Genomic DNA, 18,343 nt, shown 5'->3' with positions numbered 1-18,343 from the left:
ACTTGGGTATTTATTCTAAACAATTGCTACAGCAGCTTCTGGCAGAGACCTGGGTATAAGCAGGAAAAATGAGATCTTGGCCCATCTGCAGAACATCCCTGGCTCTAACATTCAAAATGAAGAGGAAAAAAAAAATCCTTCTGGGTAAAGGATTAGTTTATTTGTCTCTGGGTTGTGTGTTTTGAGTTTGTGTTTTGTTTGTTTTTTTCTTCAGTAAGGCCAACTGCTTCCAAAAGCGGGATCACTGGCCGCAGTGTGATTCCTTTAGTAAATGCTGATGAAACCCTTTGCTCTCTGTGCTGTGGCTTCTTGTTGCCCTCCCCAAGAAGGGGTGAGAGAGATTATCACCGTTGAAAGGAAAACAGTGCCCTCTCTTGTCCCTTCTCACCGCTGCCGCTCACACCCAGCAGCACCGGTTGTGCACCAACATCAGAGCGTTAAGAGATGGGAACGGAAAATCACAGAACCCCAGAATGTCAGGGGTTGGAAGGGACCTGGAAAGCTCATCCAGTGCAATCCCCCCATGGAGCAGGAACACCCAGATGAGGTTACACAGGAAGGTGTCCAGGCGGGTTGGAATGTCTGCAGAGAAGGAGACTCCACAACCCCCCTGGGCAGCCTGGGCCAGGCTCTGACACCCTCACCCCAAACAAGTTTCTTCTCAAATTGAAGTGGAACCTTTTGTGTTCCAGTTTGAACCCATTACCCCTTGTCCTACCATTGGTTGTCACCGAGAAGAGCCTGGCTTCATCCTCCTGACACTCACCCTTTATATATCTGTAAACATGAATGAGTCCCCCCTCAGTGTCCTCTTGTCCAGCTCCAGAGCCCCAGCTCCCTCAGCCTTTCCTCACACGGGAGATGCTCCACTCCCTCCATCATCTTTGTTGCCCTGGACTCTCTCCAGCAGTTCCCTGTCCTGCTGGAACTGAGGGGCCACAACTGGATACAATATTCCCAGAGCAGAGCAGAGGGGCAGGAGAACCTCTCTCGACCTACTGACCACCCCCTTCTAATACAGCCCAGGAATATTCCACCCAAGGGTGTGGGTTACAGTGCGGGACACCCAATGTGTGATACAGACTTTTGGGGGCTAAAATGCTCCATCCCTCACGTGGTTTGTGATAGGGACAACCTGGTGCTCGGTGCTGTTGGGAGAGCTGGGAGCATTGCTGGTGGTGATGGCCGGTGGCATCTCAGCCCTGGGAGCAGGGTAAAGGCTTGGGCCCTTTTTTCTCCTGCAGGAAATAGGATGTCTCGGTGGCTATTGCATGAAAAATGAGCTCCTATTAAACCATTCCCTGAAATGTCTCCCTTGGTCATTTCATGAAGTTGTTTTTATTTTTTAGTAACAGCTACCAAGAGACTGGATAAACATGGGAATGCAAATAAATAAGTACAGAAACTCTAAGAAGGCATTTTAAATATAAGCCTTCATTTTTTCAAGACTGTTCTAAACAGGAAGATGGAAACAGAAGCGGATTTGATGGGTAACATGACAACTAATGTTTAAAAGTCATATTTCAAGGCTGTGATTCCCAAAGATTACAGCTTGAAAGAGAGCTTCCTTGCCAACTGATGGAGTGTTTCATTCCAGATAGAATAATTTACCTGATATCTGAGGTAAATAAAACCTACCCGTTAATTATATTTTACAAGTCCAGCATGGTAACAAGGCGGCACAGGCATCACGCATGTAGTTCTACAGGATCCTGGGCAGCAGAACACACGTTCTGTGCTCATCTTAGTGATGAGCAAGACTGAGTTTCCATGCTCTGCAATTGCCTAAGTAAAATAAACCAATGTGTAAGCAAAGCCAACACCTGAACAAAACTAAACCCAGAGTAACAACAGTGTGCACTACAATGGAACAGAAATGCCTTTGTTCAGAACAACAGGTCCTAAAGGAATCACACCTGAGCTTTTATTTCAGCAGCAGCCAGAAGAAAAGGGCCACGCAGCCAACTCAGCAGGTCCCCAGCAAGCTCAGGCTTTTTAGTTGCAGATGGCTCTGAGAAAAAAAGGAATAGTCTCTTCTTCCTGCTTTGTACAGATTGTGCTGCTCCCCGTGTTGTCCTTCAGTGGAGCAGTGGCCACAGAGCCCATTTCCCTCATTCCCTATGGTTTCCTTGCTTTTTTTGCTCAATGTGGTATCAGAGCAGCCCCAGGGAGTAACTGCACCTTACACCAATTCAGATCTGGCATTATTCAGGAGATACGGAGCTACTCATACTATGCTTTCCTTTGGAGCAAACTCTTTGGTGTTCGTTCTGCTTTCTACTGGTTTATGTCCCTAAATCCTTGGTGGCCCTTTAAAGGCTCCTCCTGTAGCACTACCTCTCACGTTGGATAAGCGCCATTAAGATTCCAAGAGCATTTGCATTGCTATGTCACATGTATATAAAACAAGGTGTTTAAAAATATGTAATCTGATGCAGGAAATAACAAAGGAGAAAGAAAACAGATCAGAAAGTCACATAGATGATCTTGTTTAAGAAAAAAAAAAAACCCTCAGACTGCAAACAAATTTTTGTCAGTTCAGTGATTAAAGCAAAGTCCATATGGCTTAAGAGAACAGTCAAAGTGCACAGAAGGCAGTGGGGTTTTTGTTTGCTTTTTAGTAAACTCCACGTCATCCTCTTTGGAGCCCCTTCTCCATCCCACACACATCCTACCCAGGTGCAGAGACGGGGATGGCTCACAGGGTTTTGGCTCAAGCCCACGTCTCTGCATTTCCCTTGCCATCTAATGAGCTGTGGATCATTATCCCAAACTCAAAAGCCCTTAAGCACACCCACTGGAGTATTTGGTTTTGATTTTATTTGTTTTTCATTCTGGAGCCTTTGGAGAGGAACAGCAATCCAGCGCCAAAGCCATCCAGAATCCGTATGCACCAAGAGCAGCAGCGCTCAGAGGCCGTGCCGAAGAGCAAAAGCAGTTCCGAGGTTGTGTGCCCTGTCCAAGAGGCACTGAAGGGTGACAGCAAGGCTGAGCTTGCCCTTGGACCTCACCCTCTTCAGGTGAGGTGCCACCAGGCTACTTCCAACTAGCCCCCACGAGTAGGAACAGGCAGCCACCATAATCAACACCAGGTTTCAACAACCTGCCGTGAAGACACCATCACCCAGCACCACAGATGTCCCACATCCCTCCAGAGAGGACAGGGACAATCTGCAATAGTAACAGTGCCCACACGTGCCCTGATGAGATGTTAGCAAGCAGCAGGACACCTGGCTAACCTGCACCTACCCGGGGGGAAATGCCAAATGTCGGAGCGGCAAGAACTTGCCTACTTTCAAATTCGCCTTTCCAACTCTTGCGGTAAAAAGTCTGGTGATCCAGGACCGTTCATAGGTCCAAGGGCTGGACTTGGATTCTTTAAACCCCGACAACTTCCTCGCGAGTAAACAAATTGCTGCTAAACATGAGAGACTCAGGAAAAGGATAGGGAAGAAGAAAACAAAAAGGGAGCTATACAAAAGGATGAAAAATAAACTGAAAATCTCCTCTCTTCTTTCCAAAGGACAGAGCTTCCAGTGCACAAAGCCTGTAAACCTGCACAAGGTAATTCATGACCCCAATGCTTGAAAAACCTGGTTAGCTTTATCTGGAGACACTTTGTTGCTTCTCCCAGATATGAAGCTGAAGAATCAATAAAAGGCACCTGTGGACACCAAAACTCACCCAGTCTGTGTGACGTGGCTTTGTACTAAAAAATAAAATCAAAGAAACCCAGCGACCGTGTACTTTTTACAGACCAATAAGCAGCACTGCAGAGTCTGGGCGAGAAACGATGCTCAACTCCTATTGACAGGGGAAGATAACTTTGATGATCAAAAACCTCGTCAATTAGTAGACTCTCTAGCCTGTCACTGCAATCTTAATTGAAAGATTCCTCTGGCTTGCAGGGTTGCGTCCTTTGACTTTTAAAGAAATGACTAATTCAAATGGCACATGCGGTCCACAAGGGAGGAATAGAGCCACACCAAAAATAAAGTGACCTTGCATCTGAATTCTTCCCACTTGCTTCACCTACTGCCGCCTACCATGCTCTTTTGAGCCATCTCTTCTTCTAAAGGCCCTGGAGTTGGAATATTTAAAGAATGCAGCAGGTCCCATTTGTACAAGAAAGAAAAGCAGGTCAGTAATTCAGTATAGATACACCAGTAGTGAGCCTAGAGCAGGCACAGTGACACGTCTGAGCCTAAGCTGATCAGCCAGCGCTCCTGATCTGGGGAGCAGCAATGAGGAGAGAGGAGGTGTCTGCTTTTCACGTGAAAATTTGTCCCTTTTCTGTGTTTTCCTGCTTGACCTTGATGACAGGGAAAAAATTAAAAACAAGCAAACAGAGCAGAGAAAAAGGAAGAAAAAGGAGCCTGGGAGGTTTTATGTTTTCTCTTCAAATCACATCACAAAGTCACTCATTGTATCTAGGGAATTCACCTCCTTGTTTGGGAATGGGGGGACAGGAGGAAGGGAGAGAAAGAAAGGGGGAAGAGAAGGGCATGGGAGCTGCTTCCTGAAGCAGTGTTACAAAAAGCAGTTAAAAAACCCCTACTATTCACAAGTGGTTAAAATCATCACTTTTCAGAATTCCTTTTTTTGTTTTTCTTTTTTTTTTTTAGCAAAGGTTCAGCTAGTTCAGCTCCGTATTTTAGAGTTGATTGTCTTCAGAAAAAGAAAACAAAGCAAAACAACCAAACAAAGAAACAAAAAAAACCCCAACCAAACCAAACCCCAGCCTCATTTGTGTTGCCATCCGTGCCTACCCTGATAGAGAAGTTACCCACAGTTCATCGCACCGGCCACGCACACACAGTCACTGCGACGGGTCCCTCCGAGTGCCGCCGGCAATTCGGCTCCGTCCCCCAGCCCCGTCTCAGACGAAGGAGGAGAACCCTGTCACTGGAGTCCGGGAGCCGGGCGCGGGCTGTCCCGTCGGGGTGTACACCCCTCCTGAGCTCTGTGTCGTGATGACAGTCTGGAAATAGGGTTCTGTCTCGCTGGCGGCACACTCCTCGTATCTGTAGGATGCCGGGTGCTTCACCCCTTTCTGCTGCCGCTTCCATGAGTTGTAGTACGTGGGGTCGCTCATGTAATGGTTCACAAAGGAGTGCTTTGGCAACTCGTCTTCGTAATCCGAGTCAGTGGCCTGGAGCATCAGGAAAAAAAAATAGATTAGCCATTAGCATGCTATGATTTAGTCTGTTCCATTTTAAAAGAAAGCAGAGACAAGTTTAATGCTGCCGGCTGACAAAAGCTGTAATTTTAGGGTAGGATGGTTTGTAGTCCAAGTGTAAGACTTGCTGTACTGTAGGAAAGCACCATGTTCTGGTTTAGCCAGGCTTGGCTGCTACAGAGAGAGTCACCCGACAGACGCTGGTGATAAGAGACACAGAGAAATCCTTTCTAATTCACTGCAGAACGCTGCGGCGGGAGCTGGGAATTCCTGTTTTGACACAAGGTGCAGGGAAGTGTACAGACATCACAGGGAAAACAACAGCTTTCCATCGCATAATCAAAAAGATTGCAATTACAACGGAGAACCTCTCTTCTGATGCAAGGATAGAAATAACGTCTTCCAAACACGCTCCTGTTCACCAGGTGTGCTGCTGTTTGAAGTGGTCACATCAGGCCACATGCATAGTACTCTGGATTTGGCTTGCAAGCCTCGTTAAGTACTGAAACTTAGTTCTATCACTGAAAGGGAATTAAGCGAAATCACAGGGATTTTTTTGGGCAAACAGCTCTATCTGTATGCTCCAGCTGATTGTTGGTGGTACAACAAGGCGCACGACCGATGGCGACAGAAGAAGAAGAATGCAAAATCTGGGAAAGAAGAACTGCCAGGCAGGAGGGGTGGTTTGCTTGAGATGGCTCAGGCACAGCCCTGTGTTCAGAGCGGATCTTACCCCTGAAACATTTATGCACGGTGGCTGGATGGCTTCAAAGCTCATATCAATATCAAGCGGGAGCTCTATTGAAATATAACCAGATAAGCTTTGAGCATCTGCCCCTCCTCTGAAGTGCTGCTGCTGTGATACAGCTGGAGGAATCACAGAGGGCTCGTACGTCTCCTCCGAGCACAGAGACCACGGCAAAGCCTTGGCCACGGTATCTAAGCGCATATTTTCCTTCTGTTCCCACCAGTAACAGCCACGTCCCACACAGCACACAAACATTTACCCAGTCATTTCCATATCTCATGCCTTCTCTCAAAACCTCTGGTTTGAGCATGCTAAAGTTTTTATTCCTTTTTTCTTCCTCCCCTGATAATCTGCATAGCCGATTCTAAAGGCAATTAAATATCAAAGGAGTAGCTGCCTAAGACATACGAGAGAGAGATGGGTAAGTGCAGCTCGTAACTGTTGCTGCAATTAGTTTCAAAAGGTTGGTGTCGTTCTGATCTATGCCACCACACAGCAAACACACATCCTTCTTGATCCTGCCTGCCACGCAACTAGTCTCTCCTCCTCTAAAGCTCTTTTTTAATGGCCTCTGAAGAACAATCCTCAAATGCCTTGTGAACCACCGTTTGAAAAGGGCACCGCATCCATCATCCCATTTCTTTGCTTAGATAGCTTCTTCGATACTATTTCGTGCCCATTTTCCAGCACAGAGGGTGATGGACAGGTCTGAGAAATTTTTCTCAGAGTTTTCCAAAAGTCTGAGCAAAGCAGCTCTGCAAAATTTCCCTTCCACTACTCCCCATGCTTTGGCTCTTTCAGAATTACGTATTGTTTGACTGCTTTAAGAATGCAAAGCTTCAGGTGCCTTGACACGTAATTAATATTACAACAAAACCCTACCAGCATTTAATAATGATTCGAGAAGGAATTCAGCAAGTCTGTCTCCTAGGGAAAAACGCTCCTTTGCACCAGCTGCCAGCCTTGGGCAGCCAACACCCAGCTCCCTCCAAAGACTTTCCCAAACAGGTGGTTTTTGCCCGGGATATGCCCAGATTTGGAACGTTTCACAGCCAGTGGGTGCAGAGCGCAGCTCCAGAGCTCTGGCACCGCTGCAGGGAACCTCCTGCCAGCACTGCCCTGCCTGGTTTTGTAAGGGGCTCCAATAAAGTCCCTCTGATGAGCGCAGACGCGGCCACATGGCAGAGCATGGCAGCAACAGCTCAGGCAAGCTGGTCCTTGGCTGCAGACACAACCAACTTTACTTGCAGACCAGAAGATCCCCAAACCCTGGTTTCCTCCATTCTTATCAAGAAATGGGTCGTCACACTTTGGACCAGCCTCCATCTGCAAACATGATGCTGCAGCTCCATAGTCTGATGTAAAAAGCGCCTGGGAAGCTGGGGGATGATGTGGACATCCAGAAGAAAAGTCTCCGCATCCTGAGCAGAGGTAGGTGGTTACAGATCACTCAGCAGAGGCAGCACCCGAAGGTGTGAACTCCTCTAGCTATTGTGATATAAGAAAGATGGGGGGCAGACTTTTTTAGAGGGGCCCGTTACAATAGGACAAAGAGTAATGGTTTTAAACCGCATTTTTTTACAATGAGGGTGGTGAGAGACTGTCCCAGGTTCCCAGAGAGGTGGTGGATGAACCATCCCTGGAAACATCCCAGGCCAGGCTGGACGGGGCTCTGAGCAACCTGAGCTGCTGAAGATGTCCCTGCTCATGGCAGGCGGGGCACTGGGGGAGCTGGGAAGGTCCCTTCAACCCAAACTATTCTATGATTCTGTCATTCTATGATGTGCTCCCTCCATCAAAGGCTCAACGCTACCTCTGCCTTCGCTGTGTCTTCTGAGTCCTTCCCTAACCCACCATCACTCTTACTGACTCACCACAGTAATCCCCCCTCAGCCCACAAAGAAACAAGCCCCTGCTGAAAAGACGGATCACAGCTGGGTTGTGTTGTCTTAAACATAAGCACAAAACTACCCACAAACTTCTAGCAGCTCCTTTCTGGTCTTCCTGATGTCCCCAGAAACATAAAGACAACTAAAAGCTTGGAAGCTCTGAGAAGAAATGCTGAGAAGCAGCTGTATCCAGAAGACTGACACATTAGTTGATAGGTATAATAACATTGATGCAGCCTCTTGATTTCTGTCCACCGCCAGCAGAAAAACACTCACCCACAAAACTAATAGAATTTCTGTACCTAAGCCAAGTTCCTCTGAGATTGCCAGAAGTCAACATAATGAAGAGGAGAAATACTGGGAAGGCTTTTTTGGTGGGCTGCTGCCATTTGAAATACTGTGTCAGTTGGACTTGCCATGAACACAAAGAGGGAATTTAAAACAATACCACCTGCTGATAATCTGTCCACTAATTAGTCCATTACACCAAATGGAAGAGAATGCTAATTTGGTATAAATAAGGCCAGTGCCTTTCAGAAGCGACTTCCATGAGACACATACAACTGCACTAACATCAGCCTTTCACCATCATTAGCACTGATGCTGGCAAAGACAACCTACTTGTTAGTGTTGACACAACATGTTTTCTTTTTGTTTCCTTCAGAACAGGCAGGAACTGACTATTCCTCCATGTTTCTAAAGTATCTTCTAAGGTCTGCTCTGGGCAAGGTGCTAATAATCACCCTGCCCAGCGTGGAATTCTCTAAATTGCCGTCCCACACCCCTCTCTGCCCTGATGAAAATTGAAGAGTAGCAAGATAAACCTGTTTTGCATGAGAATACGGACAGCTTATATTAGAGGATTAGTTTTTAGTGATTTTAAAACTATTGAGTAAATAGAAATGCTGCAGGGCTTTTTGCTTTGTTTTCGGTTTTCTCCCTTCCCTGTGACTGTGGCTTTGTTACCTTGGAAACCTCCACAGGCTGGGGCGTGATTGGGTGTGCGGTGACATTACAGGTTGTCAACCAAAGGTGCATGGTGCCTCCCAAACGACAAATACACAAAATGAGATGCTATTTAAGTGTTTTATTGATAGCACGAAATGCACAAGTGCTGTTCAGAGTGACCAGAGTGGGCTGGCTCAGTCAATGGGAAATTTGAAAAGAGTTTCAATTATCTTTCTTTTTTTTAAGTGACTGCATAAGAAACAACCTTAAGAGATTACTTCTAAAAATGTAGATGGCAGCAGTTTCTTTTGGTTGACATGAAAGGAATGTGCTGTAAAAGAGACAAGGTAACCTCGTAGGCAAACAGATTTCACCGGACACGGGAACCCTTGCTTATTTAATATGTCACCGGCAGATGGTTTCCACATGGTGCCTAACTTGTTAAAATCATTGGAGAGCTTTATCAGAAACAAGTTAAATCATATTCCCTATTAAGTGTTAAGTGGAAATTTATAACATCTCCCCACAGAGCTGAGAAAGCAAAAGGCGGTCAGACTGCAGAGCAGCGCACGGGCAGCATCCAGCACCGACTGATAGGACGTGCACACTGTGAGAACATTATCTCCTGAAAACCACTTTTAGGAGACCACCAGGACATCTGAGAACGACCAAACACACACCACCACCCTCCCTTCCCCTGCTCTTCCATGGCCGGATGACATTGCAGATACATCATCAAATTTCAGTACATGGTGAACACCAAGTTTCTTCAGATTATCTGTCCAGAGTCTCATCCACTTGACTCATTACCTAAAAGCCTATTATTATTAATCATTTCCAAATTACACTCTTAGCACTCTCTTGCTCCATACCTGCCAATTAAACTACTTTAACCTCATTAACAGTACTGGTGCTTGGCTTTCATGACATGGAGTACGTTAACCACTTGATTTATGAATATTAAAGGTACTGCCTGGGTCTGCTTGATTTTCTTTGTTTCTGTCGTGCTCTCCCCATCAGGAGGGAGCTCAGAGACCAGGCAGCTGTGTTCTAAGTGCAGTCAGTCAGCCCAAGAGGTTCTCGCAGACTTCTTCATGTTCAGTAAACCCCATGAGAATTGAAGCCAGCGAGCTTCCGCCTTTTCCATATAAAATCTTGACACCTCAGGCAACGTGGGTAAGACTAAACAGTAACAAGATGACGTGCGGATTGAAAGCACAAGCACGGGTTTTGGCCCTGCCTGCCCTCACGTATATTGTATTGAGTGGAATTTGAGATCCATGCAAAGATGTATTACAGGAAAAGAGCACTAGGACTCCCTTTGCTGCAGAGGGCCAAACCTGCGCAGAGCTCTTAAATGAAAAGATATCTTTAACTCTTCATATAATGGGGAACATTTCTGAGAGACGGAAATTCCGAAATACTCGGCAAACAGAGCTTGTCTGTTAAGATGTCCTTTGAGAATAGAAACAAAATGAACAGAGAAGACAAATAAGAGCTAATAGGTACAGGAGTACTTGAAAAGAGGGTGGTCAAACATCTATACTCACCTCTGCTCAACCCCACCCCCACCTCCTGTCTGTATCAGTCAACGTAAACAGCATTTTCAGGCTGATCAAAAGGCAGCGTCTCCTATTGCTGCCTCTACTGGGAGCATATTAACATTTCATGCCTAAAAGCACTCCCCACCAGAAAAAACAGAAAAAGGCAGCATCAAAGACATAACGCAGAAGGGCTGCATATCTAAACTCCAAGGAAAAACAGGAGGCACATTTTGTCCACGTAGTCACATACACTCACAGATTCACAAAAACACTGGAATCTCAACTGAGACCTTCAGGCTTGATTGCAATGCACAGTAAATAAATAATATTAATAATAGCCTGAGAAAAAGAAACAAAAATCACTTTCTTCTATGCTGTACAAACAGCGCATATAGAAGGCAGTAACGACACCCTGCAAGTAGGCTTTTGCGCATTACCAGGAAACACCACATGGGGCATTGAAATTAATGTCAAAAGGTGCCAGTGCTAAATTCATGATCATGCTCAGCAAACTGTTTTAATGACAGGTTTAATGCTGGGTTGTTACAGTGACATGACCAAAGCACTATGGGTTTAATCTGGAGGGTAACGCTTGTGTATTGCATAGGCAGCAGCTTGAGCTACACCAAGGGAAGCTGCCGGCGCGCCGGGTCGGCCACGGGGCAGCACGAAGCAGCAGGCTGTCCGTGGTAATTAACAGGAGGTGAGAGCAAGGTAGCCAGGAAAAGCAGCTGTAGCTGCAGGTGCAGAAAAGCTACAGATGAAAACTGTCATCTTCTTTCACTGCTTGCTGCTCTTGATTTATTCTTGCTAGAAGGGTCAGGTTCGGAGTGGTTTGGCCCACTGCTCGCTTCTTGCGCTGTCAGTTCAGATTCGTCAGGATCTCAGCTGACAACATACGATTTTAGAGACAGATTTACCTTTCTGGATATTCCTGGAAGTCTGAACATTCACCTCTGGCCACTGCTGGGCTTTTACAGACCACAAGTACTTTCTTTTTTCTTAAAGGGCATACAAGACACAAGATGGAGCACTGCCAGCTGGATAATGCTAGCATACACCCACCTTTCTTTGCGAACAGAGTCTAAAGGCAACCCAGAAGGTTCCCCTTGAGTTAGATTAAGGCTGTGGGCTGGGGTGTTCAAAAACCCAAATGCTGGGCTCTCGCTGCCATGTGCTCCTTGGCATGTTACTTGTGCCCCACCTATTCCCTCTGTAACAGAGGCAGCAGTTATCACCACGCAAGACCACTCTTCTGAATCTTGGTTTTTGCTGCAGCTGTCTACAAACGGCACTGTGAAAACCTCAAGCCACATCCCATACAGCAGTCAGTGCAACAATCCAAAGGGTGGCCCACCTGCAACCTCATCCAGACGTTGGCTCCAGCCAGCTGGTTATTTCGCAGCATATGTATAGATATATAGATATATAGATGTATAGATGTGTAGATGTGTAGATGTATAGATGTATAGATACAGATAGATATATATATATATATATATATATATATATATTTTCCCAGAAGTGCTCCAAGTTTGCAGCCCCCAGGCAGAGGGTGATGTGCAGCCCCTTCCAAAGCGGTCAGCACATGCTGCCTGGCCAATCGCACTTCTACCTAACACTGGAAAACTGTGAATACCTGTCAAGGTCAGGTCTGGAATCTGCCGTGCTTGGGTCTTGCTTGTGATTTCTTTTCCTTTGACGTTTTAATTTTAAGATGTGATGTAAACAGCCTGGTAAATCAGACATTTAAAAGTCCCCAAGACAGAAGAACAATGACACCACAGTATAATGCAGGTATGGGGTTGAGACTTTGCCAGTGTTCGTCGGGAAAACGAATGTCTGCAGTGAGTGGGCAACATCTGGCAAGGCAAGGGGAACTCTTACCTCCGACTCTGACACCTCTAAGGGCTTCTCGTTCAGGCCCAGGCCCTCGGTGAGCACGGCTCCGTTGTACTTGTTGCAGATATCCTCATCTGAGTAGTGCAGCCCCCCAGGGCTTGGGCGAGGAGGAGACCTAGGAAATGTAAAGAGTGTTTGGGATATTGAAATGACATCATTAAAGACACAATAGAGGCCAGAATCTCATCCTTAGATCCTCCAGACAACGGTCTCTCCCCTTCACTTATTTAATAGTTGCTTGAAGCAGATAAAAATCCATTTCCAAGAGTGTGGTGCTCCCAGCTTCTTACCTGGTTCCATTCTTCTTTGAGAAGGTGCTCTTGATGTTGAGGTGTCTGCTGTTGAGCTCCAGAGCAGTGAAGCCTCCGTTATCCAGGGTGACCGACTCTTCCACGTTGGAGATAGTTTTACCTTGAGCCAGGCAATGAAAGATTCAGCTGAAACAAAGGCACTTTTCCCCCAAAATACAACTGTAAGACTTAACTTCTTCTTTGTGTTTTACGACACCATTAATTATTTGAAAATCTATTTACCTTTCTTACTGGCAAATGAATACGATCAGAGTGAAGGAGAGGAGCTTATCAGGAGTGTGAATGTGCAGAGGGAGCCCAAAGAGGGGAAAGAAGGAATCATGGATGGATGCATTTCACTCAAAGGTATCTAAAGCAGTGCAGATAAACTGTGCTCCAAAAGTGCTTATTCTTGTCTTTTGACTACAAATAGAAACCAGGTGACTAATTCAGATGGCCAGATGTCATAAATCAGGTGCCATGAATGCCATTCACACTGACTGAAGTAAAGCAAGAGAAAGTAAAACTAGGAAAGGCAGAAAAAGAGGAAAAGAGAAAAAAAAGGCAGGGAAGAAAGCAAGAGACAGGTAGGGTAAGTGCATAGCAAATGGGAAAGAGATGTCAGAGCTGTAATGAGGATAGGATATAGATGTGAAAATTCACTGTACGATGTAAGGCAGGGAAAAGGACAGCGGACTGGGAGAAGAAGGGAAAATCCAGCAAAGTATATTATTTCTTGCGATCAAATACAAGAGCTTATTCTCTCCCACGCTCACTCTTTTAATCCCAAAGGTGTGAGCTCAGCTCATGTCCCAGGGAGAAGGACTGGTTGCGTATTGCCACTTTGCAGCAGGCAGGTACTTTATCCTCCGTTTCAATTTCAGTGCTACACAAAAACTTAGTGTGAACACTGATAACTGACACTACAGGTCAGGCTTGTCTTTTCCTGTCTGTCCCCCAACACCGAGAAAAACTAAGAAAATGAGAGATTTCCTATGAGCTATGCATACAAATTTGTAATAGTATTAACCTGGTAAAATGCCACGGTATTCATACGTCTTGTATCTCACAGGACTGAAATCTGATTTTTTAACACTTGTTAGAAGTCAATTATAAAGAAAGAAAAGATCTTCACTTTGGGACTGAATTACTAAATACTGCCTGCAAGTCTCCTTCATTACATTAATCCCTAAGAATGGGTAGTGCAAAGACCCATCCACCTGATCCTACTCATTAATGTGCCTTTTTTGGCACCTCCTGGCACCAGAGCAACTTCTTGCTGGAGGTGGAGGAGGCTATCAGAGAAACACACATGTGAACAACCCTTCCATGACTGTATTACATCAGGAGAAGAAAAGGTAAAGACAATATTCAGAGCTCAAAAACTGGACATTTTGAAAGGTGACTATTTTAACATTCCTAGTTGTAGAGCGGGGGTTGCTCCTGTTTCCCTTCAGAACGGAGACTAGTAAAAATTGTGACTAATGGAAAATTCAAAGCTTAAAGTCCACCAGGTCCAGAAAATCAAGACACTTCCTGCCTGCTTGGGCCCCAGCCCAGCAAGTGCAGCTTGGCTTAGGGAATGAATGCCAGACACCAGGTACTATTTAATATTAAGTATTTGTGATCTAGTCCTTGCACATACAGACCTAGAATATTTAGGTACAGCTATGGAAGAGCAGAATCTTCCCCCTTTTCCCCATCTATCAGGGAATGATGACAAAGCTAAATGAAGTCTCAGCTCATTCATTTTCTGTGGTCTTCTGCCAAGCATTTGACCCAGACTCCTTGGCTTTTGCTGCTGTCTCTGGGACTTCCAGACGCTGTCCTGTCCAAGCCCACGGCTGTTTAGCATCCAAAACCTGGTAAGATCAGGCACTCTTTGCCCAGTATGGCTGTGGGCAAAAGCCATTTCTACCAAGCCAGACAGTAAAAAGATCTGAGTCTTCTGCCAAACAATATACCTACCCTGTCCATGCTGCTGACATCAGGGGTTCAAAGTGAAGGCATCTCTAATTCCCACAGCTCTCGAGAGTGTGTGCACAGCACGGAGCCAACGTCTTACCTATGCTGCAGTTCTTGTACTTCTTGCTCTGGCCGTGCAAAACCAGTGCGAACACCACCAGGAGGATGAGGATCACGCTTGAGAGAGCCATCACCAGCAGAAACCACCATTCCTCGTAGAAAGGGGTTTCTGTTTGTGCTGAAAGAGAAAAAAAAAAACCAACCCCAAATAACAATTTATCTTTATGCTCCCTCAGAATATCCCCTTCTGCCCCCCAGCATCCGTAATACTGTTCAGGAGACAGAGGTGTTTAAAGGAGGTAACACACTGTACTGGGCAATCCGACTTTGCAGAGGTTTGCTGACACTTCAGAAGGCGAAAAGGACAGGAGCATATCACAGCTCCAGCACCTCCACCAGCACCTTTCACACACCCAGAGCCGCGCTCCAGAATCCTTTTGCTCAGAAGTTACCACCAAGTGAAGAGAGGGAGGTTTCTTCCCACGGCTCTGCACATCTGCATTCCTTGACTACTGCAGTGTGCTTAATACTGCCTGGGTCAAAGGAACCACTAATATACCTGTCGTGACTCACGATTATTCCGCTTTTTAAGAGACTTGCCTCGCCAAAATGCTGCTCGGTGGCTCTTTGAAAAATACAGCTAGTGCCAGAGAACAAAGTACACTTGGTTCTTTCAGCACCTCCATTAACTCCAACTTCCAACATGCACTGCTACTCTGTCCTGTTTCCCCATCAGCTTAGCCAAGCCTGATGTGCAGTACATGGATATCAATTCAGTTCCCTAGGTTTTGAGCCATCTCAAGTAATTTCACCCCATTTGACCTCAATTGGAGACACAAAATGATAGTAACTTCCCCTTTCTGGAGTTATCTTGCCAGTCTTGGTTTAAAGTAATAAGTAAAGTTATTTTCTAGTGGTGTTACTCTTATTGTCAGCATCCAGCTTTGTGAAAAAATGCTACTGCCAGCAGTTGTATAGAATTTCCCTGCAGCCCATAAGGCAGAAGAACACCTGGTAGGAAGGGGCGATGCCAGGAGATCAACTTCAACTCAACCCCTGACTATCACTGAACACTCTCTTTCCCCAACTGCCCTGAGCCCTGAATCTAAACACAACTCTGCTGAAAGCCTGATGGTATGAGCTCAATTTTGTTCCAGATCGCCGGGTATTCTGCAGCAGCGAAAAGTAGCCACGATCTGTCTTTGCTAGGAGGCCAGGCCAGGCCAATAAAGTCCTAAAGGCAAACTGCACAAGCCGTGCTGGGCTGAGCAGATTCAGTGCAATTTATACCTCCCTGTGCTAGCTGAAGTGGTCAGCCTAAAATGCTTTATACTTTTACGACTGTGAATCTCAATGGAAACCTCTTACTTTCATGCAGCAATTTGAGATGAACACTGAAGCATCAAAAGGCAGTGAATTAAATAGTTCTGTTCAAGTGGAGAACTTACAAACAAGCGGTTTATTTATAAAAAGCATCACACGGCGCTGCATGCTGCGCTTCAGAGGAATAATGTCATCCAGGAAAAGGAAGACTGACATGATTACTGACCCTTTACATTGTGTTAGAGCCTCTGTGAAACCACGGATAGGAAAAACACTGACTCTTGGTGTTTGAAGTGAGTTGTGTCTGCCCTTGTCCTGAAGGAGAAAAGCAAGGGTAGCACTCACACCACAATCCATAGATGGCTCTCACAGGCTAAGTGGTTAATTGTGTAAGGACAAACACAGCCGTGATGGCGATAGCAGCATTTACTACTCTTGCCTGCTGGGTAGCTGTTGAATGGTGTTTATGCTTTTCACTGGAGAAGCAAAGAGATAAAAGCCACTCCAGAAGCTGGAGCATTGCCAGGTTCTCAGGACTCTCCAGAATTTTGAATCACAAAGCCACTTTATCAGGTTCTTTCATTCCTCTATTTGCTGACACACCAAGGATGAAACCTATTGCTCAAAAGCAACCTGGAGTACAATTGTCTCTGCAAAGGGTAAGAGGAGAACCTGAGCAAAGCTTTCACCAGGCAAGATCTCCCACTTCATAACAGGGCTTTGAACTCGAGCTGCCCAGACACGGCAAAGCTGAGCGGAATTTGCTTTGTGAGGTCTTGAAGTTCCTTCAGAAAACCAGAGTGCTGGGTTGCTCAAAGGGATTTTGGGAGCACGTTTAGGCCACAGGCCCTGTTTACAGGGAAGAAGCACAGGAGAGCGAGGAGGGTGGGAAGAGCCCGGGAGCATCACCAACCAACTGGAGGCATCACACCGTACTGGAACTGCCAGCATACAGGATATCAGGAACAATTTAGTGAAACTACACTTTCATATTTTTGAGAGCTAAATACAAAATAGCACAGAAAATGTTCATCGGAGAACACTGGGAATAAAAAGAAGGAAGCAAAGTAAACAAAACAACAAACTAGGAGAGGAAAGGAGAAAAAGCAAATTAATTGTAGATTGTGCAAATTCGTCTTAGGAAAAGAACTTCCATTAAAACACTCTTAAAATTCCTGAGAAGATTCTTTGTCTAACTTAAAAATGACACACATACATTTTTCCTCTTGAGAGTAAAGCACGCTGTAGTAACAAGCCTTGATTCGCTGCTATATTACTTTGGTTTTATCCTAAAAACGAGTTGTCCTTGATTATTTGTTGCAACTAGGGAATTTGGGTTGGTATATTTTTTTCTTCTTTCTCCCTCCCAACCCCAAGAAATTCTATTGGAAAAGATCTTAAAAAATCCATGCTTACCTGATACTGCCACAGAGGGAATGCTTGGCTCTCCATAGCCAAATTCATTGACAGCCACCACTCGAAATTCATAGGTCACACCCTGCTTGAGTTTGTCCAGGCCGACCGTGTAGGAGGTGGCACTGCGTGGGATGTCCTTCACAAACATGTCCCACAGTCCTTCGTCTACAAGAGCACCAGGGAGAGAAATGGCATGAACCGCGGGAGCTGACACTTTTGCCCATTGAAAAAAAATTGTCATTAATCGTGCGTTTCAATCAGAGCCCGTGGACACACTTACCTGGAGGCTGTTCAGTGATACACACAAATGTCAGAACGCCCTGAAAGACCCCATCTGTAAAGGCATTTATTCCTGATGGGGGGCTTGTAACAGCCCAGATGGAAGAGGTCTCCTCTAAAACCTGCAGCAGCACTCACAGTGACCTGAGCTGGCTGGAGCAGCTGCCAGCCATCTGGGTCCCTCCTCATCAGGTAATGTCACCTCATCCCCATGCCTGTTCTTTGACAGGGTAAGCACACCCAAAGCAACCTGTTACATTAATGAGCCCTGATTGCACAGGTTCTGGCTGGGTTTTACACTGCAAATCTATCCTGGTGTGTAGGCTAGGCTTTGCAAACTAATGTAAGATTTGGGTCTTGATGGGAAGCACTGTGGCCTTATGTGAACTGGTGCTTGGCGGACTGGTGTCACTGGAGCGCTACTTGATTCAGAATACCAGTGGTGATATGTCCTTCCCATGTGCTGGCCCACAGTGTGACACAGCCCGCAGAGCGAGACTGCAGGCACCGCGCTTCTGTGCCATGCTTTTTTAAACAGAAACAGGTTTTGTTTGTATTATAATTGGATATTAGGAAAAAATTATTCCCAGAAACGGCTGTTGGGCGTTGGAAGAGGCTGCCCAGAGAAGTGGTGGAGTCACCATCCCTGGAGGGGTTGAACAGACGGAGATGAGGTTCTCAGGGACATGGGGCAGTGCCACTGTTGGGTTAACGGTTGGGCTCAATGACCTTGAGGGTCTCTTCCAACCAAAGTGATTCTGTGATTCTATAAACTTCTCAAAGTTTATAATGAAATCCTG

At 45.7% G+C, this 18,343-nt stretch overlaps 1 protein-coding gene across 1 annotated transcript in view; it reads right to left on the bottom strand.

Annotated features, from left to right (window-relative positions):
* Positions 1-4,368: 4,368 nt before the first annotated feature.
* SDK1 (sidekick cell adhesion molecule 1) overlaps positions 4,369-18,343 on the bottom strand; it is a gene marked incomplete at its 5' end in the record, with an annotated part of 363,636 nt that continues 349,661 nt past the window's right edge. The window contains 5 exons of the mRNA XM_080353916.1: positions 4,369-5,152; positions 12,196-12,325; positions 12,501-12,621; positions 14,566-14,703; positions 17,265-17,429. Of these exons, the coding sequence (XP_080210042.1) occupies positions 4,880-5,152; positions 12,196-12,325; positions 12,501-12,621; positions 14,566-14,703; positions 17,265-17,429 (827 nt within the window). The 3' untranslated portion in view covers positions 4,369-4,879. The remainder of the gene's footprint in view (positions 5,153-12,195; positions 12,326-12,500; positions 12,622-14,565; positions 14,704-17,264; positions 17,430-18,343) is intronic.

Source organism: Nesoenas mayeri (assembly GCF_963082525.1).
Source record: "Nesoenas mayeri genome assembly, chromosome: 15".
NCBI classification, from domain to species: domain Eukaryota; kingdom Metazoa; phylum Chordata; class Aves; order Columbiformes; family Columbidae; genus Nesoenas; species Nesoenas mayeri.
This window is presented reverse-complemented; position numbering and strand designations above follow the sequence as displayed.